Raw genomic sequence first — 10,494 nt, forward strand, 5'->3', positions numbered from 1 at the left:
CAAAGTAAATCGGACTCTAAATGTTGTATTCTGTCCCCACCCTACCCCGCGTAAGTGTGTGCTTATGTAAGGATGTCTGCGTGTGTAAAATCATACTAGGTGTGAATATACCAACAAATAGAGACACACTGGCTGCACTACCATGTCGAGTTAAGCAGCCGTGTCCATAGTGGCCTCTGAGATGCTGCTTGGGATCTGAGGTCCATCCCTGATCCCACTTTGCCACCAGCCCTGACAGCTGGGTCGCCTCCACCTGGAGGAAGCGGCATCTTTTCTCACCTGCTGTGGCCCCGAGGGTATCTCTGTTGAAGAGTTGACACTTCCTGTTTCACACCAGCAGTGGGAGAGAAAGTCCTGCCCCTTTGGGGTCAGAACGTTGGGTAAGATCTTACTTCTCTCTTTCTCTGGTCCACGTGTGCCTCTAGCTGCCTCAAAGCCTTGACCTGTGGAAGGCATCTGCTCAGCTGATTGGCAATGGAAGAAGAGGCAGACACTTGGTGACTAACTCCTTTTCTTCTCACTATACATTAATTAGAAAGTCCGCTCTAGGCAGGGCACAGTGGCTCATGCCTGTAGTCCTAGCACTTTGGGAGGCCAAGGTGGGTGGATCACCTGAGTTCAGGAGTTCAAGACCAGCCTGGCCATCATGGTGAAACCCCATCTTTAAAAAAGAAAAAAAAAATTATATTAAAAAAAAGAAAGAAAGGCCGCTCTGGAAGACTGGAAGTCTATCTATCCAGCATCAAACAAGATAAGGCTGTCCGTTAACTCAGGAAGCATAATTATTAATCTGTTCTGTGTACCTAGACTTTTCACTGGGTACAAGATACCAGGAGTTTCACCAGAACCCCCCACCTCTAGAATTTGCTCTTTGCCCAGTGGTTCTGTGCCTCTTCCAGGGACAGCAGTGGGCTTAGCACAGTCTTCTGTGTCATTGGCTCAGCCATAGGCATTTTCAGGAAACACCCACCTTGCTCCACACTCAGAGCTTTGGTCACAATGTACCCCCAGAAGCTCCCTTATCCCTGTGCCCAGTAAACCGCGTTTTTAAAATGAAAATGAAAAACACAAAAACAGCAAAGGTAGAAAATACCGTCATATGTTTTCACTGAAGGTACAAAAAGAGGAACTAAAATAATGTGCGTCAGCCATGCTATTTGAGCCGAAGAGCACAAGAAACACCAGCACATAGCCTAAGTCAGGGGTTTGGAAACCTCACTGACATCGCCTGTCTACATGATTAGTCTCATTCTAGGTAATGGGGATGCTTTTTATTCCAGATTTCCAGTAGCTTCACATATCAGCTCTCTCAGACAGAGTTAGACATCAGCACTGGAGGAAAGAGACAGTTTAAATTAGTTCTTCGGTGTCTGCAGGTGGTTTAGGAAGTTGGGGTTTTCTTGTCTCTGTTCACCTCTGGGCCTGACATTACGATGAAGAGAATCACATGGCCCAAGAGGAAGAGAATCTCCTCATTTGGTTTAGAACCAAAAGATTGAATTGGTTTCCCAAGCCCTGTGAGTAATGGCTCCAGCCCCAGAGCCATGAGAGAGAGGGAGAGGAGCTGGGCCTGACACTATATCCCCTGCCTCCGAGCCATGAGGCCCACAAGGTCCTGGCCTGACTTGCAGGAAAAACAAGTTCAAGCCATGTGTTTCAAAGTGTTGGTGGACTAGAAATTCTACCAAGGTGTTTTGGTACCTTCCTCACCTGCCGCTTCCCTCACCCCAGCTCCCTATGGAGCCTCCTCCTCCCTGGCCTGGGCTCCTTATGCTGGCCCTGCACGCCTTGCTCCTTTTTTTGTTAAGCTCAGTTGCATGCAGCCTTCTTCCCCAAGCATTATGAAGACAGCAGTCCACCTATGAGGTTGCTCAAAGGCAACATGTGGAGACTAAGATTTTGTTGCAATCCTAAACTAGCTTAAGCGATCGAGCCTGTGATCTAGTGCTGTGCTTCTCAAACTCCAAGCTCTGGAGGCTGGGAAGTCCAAGATCAAGGTGCCAGTAGGTACAGCGCCTGGCGAGGTACGTCTTTCTGTGTGCTCACATGGAAGAATGTGGAAGGGCAAAAAAAAAAAAAAAGGCTCAAACTCTGTGTGAAGCCTCTTTTATAAGGGCCTTAATCCAATTCATGAGGAAGGATCTCTCAGACTCAATCACCTACTAAAAGCCCCACCTCTTAGTAAGATTGTATTGGAGATTAAGTTTCAGCATGAACTTGGTGGGACACATTCCAACCATAGCATCATGCATCTGCAATGGCAGTGAGATTGTCCCCAAGGGAGCAAAAATTGATCCCTGAGGGGTGAGGAAATCTTAGACATTACAATAGTCTGTGGCCATCCAGAGTTCATACCTACCTAAGTCAACCTTCTTTCTTCATATTTAATTTCTCCTGTTAAGGACACATTAACTTTAATTAAAATTTTAATTCAGTGAATCTTCCTAGAGGAATGATAAAACAAGGTTGAGAAACACTGTTCTAGACAGAGACGACCAACACAAAGCTTTGCATGTACTTCCTGAAATGGGAGCCAGGAGTTGGTTTCTGAGTCCCTGTCTGAGGGGTGACGTTTGGACTTAACAACAGTGAGAGGAAAGCTCAGCAGTCTCTTTTTATCCCTTCAGAGAAGATGCACTCTCTCAATGAAATCTTTGGGTTCCAGAAGCATTCCGTTATCTCTTGGTACTGAGCTATCTTGCGGGCCTGACGTTCTGGAGTGTGGTGTCAGGCGCACGGACTTTGAGGTCAGACACACCTCGTGTAAATGGGAGCATTCTCCTTCACTCTGTGGCTTTCGACCTTTCCTTTAATTTCTCAAAACCTCATTTGCATCTGTAAAATGGAAGTAAAACCTTACTGGTCAATTTACGGTTAAGATGCAACATGAATTGAGTGTAAAGGATGTGAAGCACTGTTTGGTGTATAGTAGGTGTTCAATTAGTGGTGGGAAATGGTGGTTATTAATATCCATCTACCTACCCACCTACCTATCATCATCATTTCAGTCAAATGTCTGTGGGCACAAAACAACTAAACAATCTTCTGAATCAAACACATCCTCTTGTCATCAAGCTTAACCAACTCCATGTAACTCCCTCAGAAGTCAGGCTTTCCAAGCTGCTGGAACAATAGGAAGTGGGAGTCCCTGGGGACAGCTGGGCTTTGGTTCATGTATTTATGTGACAGCTTTTTCTACGGTGCCGAACGCTCCAGGGCCCTGGAAGAGGAAGAAGGTATTCCATGAAAAGTTGACCCTACATTCAATCAGCCAAAGTAGTCTCTGATTTCTTCCTCCTGTTTCAAATGGAGCTGGATTTACTGTAGCCATAGTGAATACACCACCTCCAACAACAACAAACTAAGATTTTTAAAAAAGAAACCAAGAAAGAACAATACACACAGACCAGGGAAAGAATAAAGAGAGTGAATGAATTTTATGTAAGAGGAGAGTTGTGATATTTATGATCTGAAAACGAAGTCATATCTGAGAGCTTTAATTTTGCCCCCATATTCGTTGTTTATTCAACTTGGCTAATGCTATTGTTTCTAATCTTGCCTTGGTGAATGCATTTACTACTGTTTGGAATCTGAGCACCTTCAAGCACTCTGGCATGGAAAAGAAGGATGAAATACACTAGGCTTGTTGCAAGTCTGTTATTATTTCTGAGAATCATTTTTTTAAATGTACTCAGATATATGCCAATATAGGATGTGGGTAGGTGTGATAAAAAGCCTTACTAATGGCCGGGCACGATGGCTCACGCCTGTAATCCCAGCACTTTGGGAGGCTGAGGCGGGTGGATCACAAGGTCAGGAGATCAAGACCATCCTGGCCAACATGGTGAAACCCCGTCTCTACTAAAATACAAAAAATTAGCTGGGAGTGGTGGTGCATGCCTGGAGTGCCAGTTACTCAGGAGGCTGAGGCATGCGAATCGCTTGAACCAGGAAGCAGAGGTGGCAGTGAGCTGTGATCGCACCACCGCACTCCAGCCTGGCGACAGAGCAAGACTCCAGCTCAAAAAAAAAACAGCCTAACAAGTCCCTGGAGTGCTTTTTGTAATGAGTTGATCATCAAAATCTGTTACCAAGAAGGTGAGCCGTGTGTGTCCTTGCTGCTGTGTGGGAGGCTGGGTCCCTGCCACCACACCCACCTGTGTGGCCAATCAGCAGCCTTGGGAGAGGGGCCAGCACAGTTTCCTGGTTGATATTGTCAAATGCGGTTTCAGGCCCAATTTGGGACTTCAGCCAGCTTTGGCTTCTTTGGGTTCTTGGCCCAGTTTATGTATAATTATTGGAATGTTAGATAAGTATCTAAGAAGTAAGAATTTTTCAAGGCTGCACTATCATGGTGTGGAGCAGGGAGGCAAGGACAGTGTCGGCTATGACCGCTCAGTTGTTGCTGTCTCATCCGGGCTCCTGTAGCCAAGTCTGGTCTGTTTGAACCAGGCATTGTGGCTCTATTGCCAAAAGCCTATTTTGTTAAAATCGTACATTCCTTTCTTCCACACATGCTCAGTCTGATCTTCACTCTCCCCTTTTCCCAGTTTTACTGGCTCTTTCTAACAAGTCTTGTTGAACTTGGGTTACCAGCAGACAAAGGGAAACAGAGGCAGGGCTCCTTGCCCCCAGCTGCCACCAAAATTGCCACCCCGTGTCAACCGCTTCAGTACTGCCCTCTCTAGAAGGAGCTATCTTGAGCTTCCTGCCGCCCTCACCACGCCACTCCCTGCTGTTTCTGGGCAGCAGAGGCTTCTAGAGAAAGTCACAGACTCAGAGGAGCTCTGTAATCACCTGCGTTGTCACCACTGCCCACCTTCTGTTGACTTCCTATAGAGGCTGTTTGAATCTTTTCCAGGGTCAGGTAAAAGTTGTGCATCTCCCCAATGCCCAGGGTTTGTGACAGTTGGGAGAAAGGGAGGGGACACGAAGCAACTGCTTTCCAAACGTGCCCTGGCCTTTTCCTGCTGTCTGTCTGGTTTCTGCTCTGCTCTGCTCAGCCTCAGCCCCTGTCCCACTTCTGAGGTTACTCCTGAAATCAAGCCCCCTGCTGTCAGTGACACTTGCCTTGGGTCCATGCAGCTGAGACATGCAGACTGTGTAGGTCGGGTGAAAGGGGCAGGGAGTGAGCGTTCCAAGCAGAGGCAGGTGCTCGAAGCAGGAAGGAGGGGGTCATGGTGAGGCAGTGGAGAGCTGAGTGGGGGCCGGGTCACACAGGGCCTTGGCAGCAGTACAGCGGAGCTTCGACCACATTCTTTGTTTCCACTCAGAAGTGAAATTCTGGGCTGAATAGTCTTTGAGACTGATGTAGGGCACGCTGATTATTTCACTTGAGATTTTTGTGATCATGAGAATGTCATCTGCCAAATCCCTGCAGTGGTGGGCTAACAAGGTAGTATTCTGGTCGTATGAAAATTTCAGCCCATTTCCCAAAGGACTGACTTTGGCTTTGAGAAGAGATTTGGTGACAAGTTTGAAGGTTCTAATGTGTACAAGTGAGAATAGAAAAGATATCTTCAGGCCCAGCGTGGTGGCTCACGCTTGTAATCCCAGCACTTTGGGGGGCTGAGGTGGGCAGATCACAAGGTCAGGAGTTCAAGACCAGCCTCGTCAATATGGTAAAACCCCATCTCTACTAAAAATATAAAAAATTAGCCAGGCATGGTGGTGCATGCCTGTTGTCCCAGTTATTCGAGAGGCTGAGGCAGGAGAATCACTTGAACCTGGGAGGTAGAGGTTGCAGCAAGCTGGGATTGCACCACGCTCTGTCTCAAAAAAAAAAAAAAAAAAGATATCGTCAGCCCTGGAGGTGTTTATGTACATTGACCATCTAGGGCGCATAAAGGTGAGTTCAGAGAAGGCCCCACTGGGCAGAAGATGAGGCCGGGGATTGGCCTAGAGGGGAGGGAAAGGCAGACTCAATAGCAAGGAGCTAATCTTTTGTTAAGCAATGTGGTCTGGAACTGGCAGCCTGAATTGCATGATAACCACGGATGCTGCCACGGATGACTGCGGAAAGTCAGACCCTCCAAGCCAAGCCACCTGCCTTTCAAGGTAGAGTCTGGCAGAATACATCCGTTGCTGTGTGAAAAATTCGAATCAGAGTTTTCTCTAACTGCTTACCAGATACGCTACTACTTGGTTTTCTTCTTTCCTTCTTGCCCTTTTTCTTGTTTCCTCCTTCCCTCCCTTCCTTCTCTCTCCTTTCTTGTTTCCTTCCTTTGTTTCCTTGTTCCTTCCTTCTTTCCTTGCTTGCTTTCTCTCATCCTCCTTTTCCTCCTTCTTTTTTCTTCCTTCCTTCTCCTTAACTTTATCATTTGGTAATGTCTTCCTTAAAAACCTGATTTTGGAAGGATACCACACTTTCTATTCAGCAACGAGTAGTTGTTTTGCCTCCCTGTGTTATTGTTGTGTTTAAATCCTGGATTCTTTCCTGCTGTCATACTTCCGCCTGAACCCGGAAGGTGGAGGTTCCAAGTGGAAGTCATGAGAGTGAATCTTGCCAGGCATGGTGGCTCATGCCTGTAATTTCAGCACTTTGGGAGGCTTAAGTGGGTGGATCATCCGAGGCCAGGAGTTTGAGACCAGCCTGGTGAAATCCCGTCTCTATTAAAAAATACAAAAATTAGCCAAGCATGGTGGCAAGCACCAGTAATTCCAGCTACTCGAGAGACTGGGTCACGAGAATCACTTGAACCCAGAAGGCAGGAGGTTGCAGTGAGCTGAGATTGCACTACTGTACTCTAGCATGGGGGACACAAGTGAGACTGTCACACACACACAAAAAAAAGAGTGAATCTTTGTGATCATCCTGGAGGAAATGTACAGAGAGAACTCGGAGAACCAGTTTTATGGGCTGTCGATTAACCTGACAGAAAGGACACTCTGTTCTTGATACCTCAATAATACATTTATATTAGCATGTCACTTTCTCCAACTCTATTTTCATAGTTGGTTCAGGCTGCCATAACAAAATTCCATAGACTGGGTGGCTTAAACAACAGATATTTATTTCCCACAGTTCTGGGGGGTGAGGAAAGCCCTGGTAGGTTTCCTGTCTGATGAGGGACCGTTTCCTGGTTCATAGATGGCACCATATAGCTGTGTCCTCACATGGTGGAAGGAGCAAGGCAGTTCTCTGACGTCTCTTTCACAAGGGCACTTATCCCATTTGTGAGGGCCCCACCCTCATGATCTAATCACCTGCCAAAGCCCTGCCTCCTAATACTATTGCCTTGGGGGTCAGGATTGCAACATCTGAACTTTGGGGTAGGTGGGCAAGGGAATGGAACACAAACATTCAGACCATAGCATCTGTTTTTCTGATTTGAAAAACTGGCATAATGACATCTATATCTACACGGATGAATTTAGTAGGGTCTTTTTTTTTTTTTTTTTTTTTTGAGACGGAGTTTCACTCATGTGACCCAGGCTGGAGTGCAATGGCGCGATCTCGGCTCACCGCAACCTCCGCCTCCTGGGTTCAGGCAATTCTCCTGCCTCAGCCTCCTGAGTAGCTGGGATTACAGGCACGCACCACCATGCCCAGCTAATTTTTTGTATTTTTAGTAGAGACGGGGTTTCACCATGTTGAGCAGGATGGTCTCGATCTTTTGACCTCGTGATCCACCCGCCTCGGCCTCCCAAAGTGCTGGGATTACAGGCTTGAGCCACCGCGCCCGGCCTAGCAGGGTCTTAAAAAGATTCTTCGCACATTAAAAAATGTTAGGACATGTTGCTAATTTTTTTTTTTTAAAGATTACCATTATTGGAGATTTGGGGGGGAGGGTGTGATCAGTTAGGCTTCTTTATGTTGGAAGATTTGGATTACTAATGAAATTTATTTACTTGTGATAGGCCTATTTAGACTCCCTACTTTTGAATAGAAGTACAAAGAACTTTCATATTGTTTTGTTAGGCAAACAGATTTACTTAAAATTAAGGCAAAAAGTTCACTTAGGGTCTTAACTGATCTTGGTTTTCCTTTCCATCGATCTGTTCAATCGACAATTGCCAGATTTTCATGTAGTGTCTGAATGACTTACACACACACACACACACACACACACACACACACACACGAGATATCATGTGGTCAGTATTTTAAAAAATAAATTCTAGTAATTTTCCTGAAAAAAAAAAAAAAAAAAAAAGAAAGAGCTTAAATGGTGATTGCCATTACCAGGCAATCACCAATGATATTTTAATCATTCAGGTTTTAAATTGCCATTTTTAAAACCTGAGTAATCAAAATAGTATACATGAAAAGATTTGAGGAACTCATAATTTTTCTGATTTTCCTTGATGGCTTTTTTAATCACCTATCCTACCTATGAAAATGAGAATCTGTTTCTGTTTCCAGATTGCAGAGGGAATGGCGTACATCGAGCGGAAGAATTACATTCACCGGGACCTTCGAGCGGCTAACGTCCTGGTCTCTGAGTCACTCATGTGCAAAATCGCAGATTTTGGCCTTGCTAGAGTAATTGAAGATAATGAGTACACAGCAAGGGAAGGTATGTTCCAATAACGATCGTTAGATGTTTTATTAGTGTGTTTTATTTTGTTGTTGTCTGTTTTTGACAAAGCAATTACAATAGTCACCATTAAGAAAAACTTATTTGGTACAACATTGAAGCTGTACCATAACTGTCTGCTTATGGCTGTATTCTAAGTTTCTAGAAGGTACTCTCTTGATTAACTTCACGTGATACTTTGTTAGGCTTACAAATGCTATTAGTTGTATTTCAATTAAGCAAAGCAAAGCACAAATAGATTTCACAGGATCGAGATTCTTATTTTAAATTGTTAAACTTTTCACTCTAACAATGAATATATTTTCCTTAACTGGAGAAAATATTTGTAATATTAATTCTATGTTCTTTATCCTGGCCTTTTAATTACAAATTAAAATGTGGACATTATCATACACACGGAACTAAATATAATGCAAAAAAATCTTCTTTATTTTCCCATATTCTGTATTATGTATATGAACCAAAGATGCACAGAGAGGGCCTAAGTTCCCCAGCCCCTGGCGCACTGTCCAGAACCAAGCATGGTCGGGGCCGTACGGGCCTTTCTTGGGCTGGGATTGCCCGTGTGGTGATGACTGAGGATTCTGATGCTCTCACCAATGAGGGCTGAGCAAATATTTTTGCAGTGCTCAGTCTCTTCTCGAAGAGCCAAGCAGTTTCTTGACATTCCTAAGCATTGTTGAACAAGGATTTTTTTTAATGACATGTTTGTTATTTCTGGAAGAGGTAATAAACAGATTGAAAACATTGTTTTGATTTGTTGAACATCTCCTGCTTCCATCATATGTGGGACGGTTCCCCTCCAGCCTCAAGCTTATGCTCTAGAAAGTGGATTAATGTATCCTTGACCTTAATGATTATCCCTAGCAAAAAGGCAGACAAAGGAGAATGGTCTAAAGAAAAGAGTCAAAAAAATAATAGCCAAAAGCTGGGCGTGGTGGTGGGCGCCTGTAGTCCCAGCTACTTGGGAAGCTAAGGCAAGGGAATTGCTTGAACCCGGGAGGCAGATGTTGCAGTGAACCAAGATCGTGCCACTGCACTCCAGCCTGGGTGACAAGAGCGAAACTCTGTCTCAAATACTACTACTACTACTAATAATAGCCAAAATGTATTGAGCATTCGTAATGTGTAAATGGGCTTTTCATACATTCGTTCATTTATCTTTACAATAATCCCATGTGATAGGTGTTAATATTATCATAATTCCCACCTTGCAGAGGAGGAAACTGAGAGATATTCAGCTTTTTGAGGTCTCACAGTAAGTGATAGAGCTAGGATTCAAGGCCAGGAAATCTAGCTTCAAAATACCGGAACTAGAATGGATTACACTGGTTTTATTGAATTTAACAAGCCGAGAGTCTCACAAAAATAACTTCTTATGCAAAGATCGTGGCATAGTGCAGAGCACAGGTTTAGATCTAACAGCAGCCACCTTCTGGCGTATCTCAGGATGACAATAATGATGCTTACCTTCACCGGCAAGTGCCATTCATTGGTACCTTCATGACCATACTTGATTGGTATTCACACTGTGTCAAGCCCACAGATCAACCCACTTCATCCTCACAGCAACTTGGGAAGGTTTGGCTGTTTCCCCAGTTTGCACATAGAAGCACCAAAGCAATTTGACTGGCTTTAAAAAAAAAAAAAAAAAAAAAAAAGAAGCACCAAAGCAGCACAAAGACCAGAAAGGAATTGCCAAGATCACACCAAGCGGAAAACAGCAGATGCGGGATTCAAACCAGGGCTATGGGGTGCCCAAGCCAAGCTCCCGGTCATGGTCCTGCCTGCTCTGCCCTGCACAGTGCTGCTCCTGGCAGGCAGGGGTTAATGCAGGAATATGTGCTGTTGCCTCGCATAGAGCAGACACCGGGAGACTCTCTAGTGTCCTTATTGTTCTTATTGGAATTTCTAATTTATGTTGGGGACCACAAAAATATTTTAAGCAAAGACA

The 10,494-nt window shown here is 44.7% G+C and overlaps 1 protein-coding gene and 1 long non-coding RNA gene across 3 annotated transcripts in view; both read left to right on the forward strand.

Moving 5' to 3' along the window:
* LYN (LYN proto-oncogene, Src family tyrosine kinase) overlaps positions 1-10,494 on the forward strand; it is a 139,283-nt gene that overhangs the window by 117,252 nt on the left and 11,537 nt on the right. For both annotated transcript variants that reach the window (XM_032296117.1, XM_032296118.1), the window contains exon 11: positions 8,366-8,519. In XM_032296117.1, the coding sequence (XP_032152008.1) occupies positions 8,366-8,519 (154 nt within the window). The remainder of the gene's footprint in view (positions 1-8,365; positions 8,520-10,494) is intronic.
* On the forward strand, positions 6,642-8,106 carry LOC116563485. Its single transcript, XR_004274418.1, has 2 exons — positions 6,642-7,376; positions 7,692-8,106. It is a non-coding gene; the product is annotated as an uncharacterized LOC116563485 (long non-coding RNA).

The sequence above is a fragment of the Sapajus apella genome, unplaced genomic scaffold (genome assembly GCF_009761245.1).
Source record: "Sapajus apella isolate SASKATOON/1434 unplaced genomic scaffold, GSC_monkey_1.0 scaffold35, whole genome shotgun sequence".
Classification (NCBI taxonomy): domain Eukaryota; kingdom Metazoa; phylum Chordata; class Mammalia; order Primates; family Cebidae; genus Sapajus; species Sapajus apella.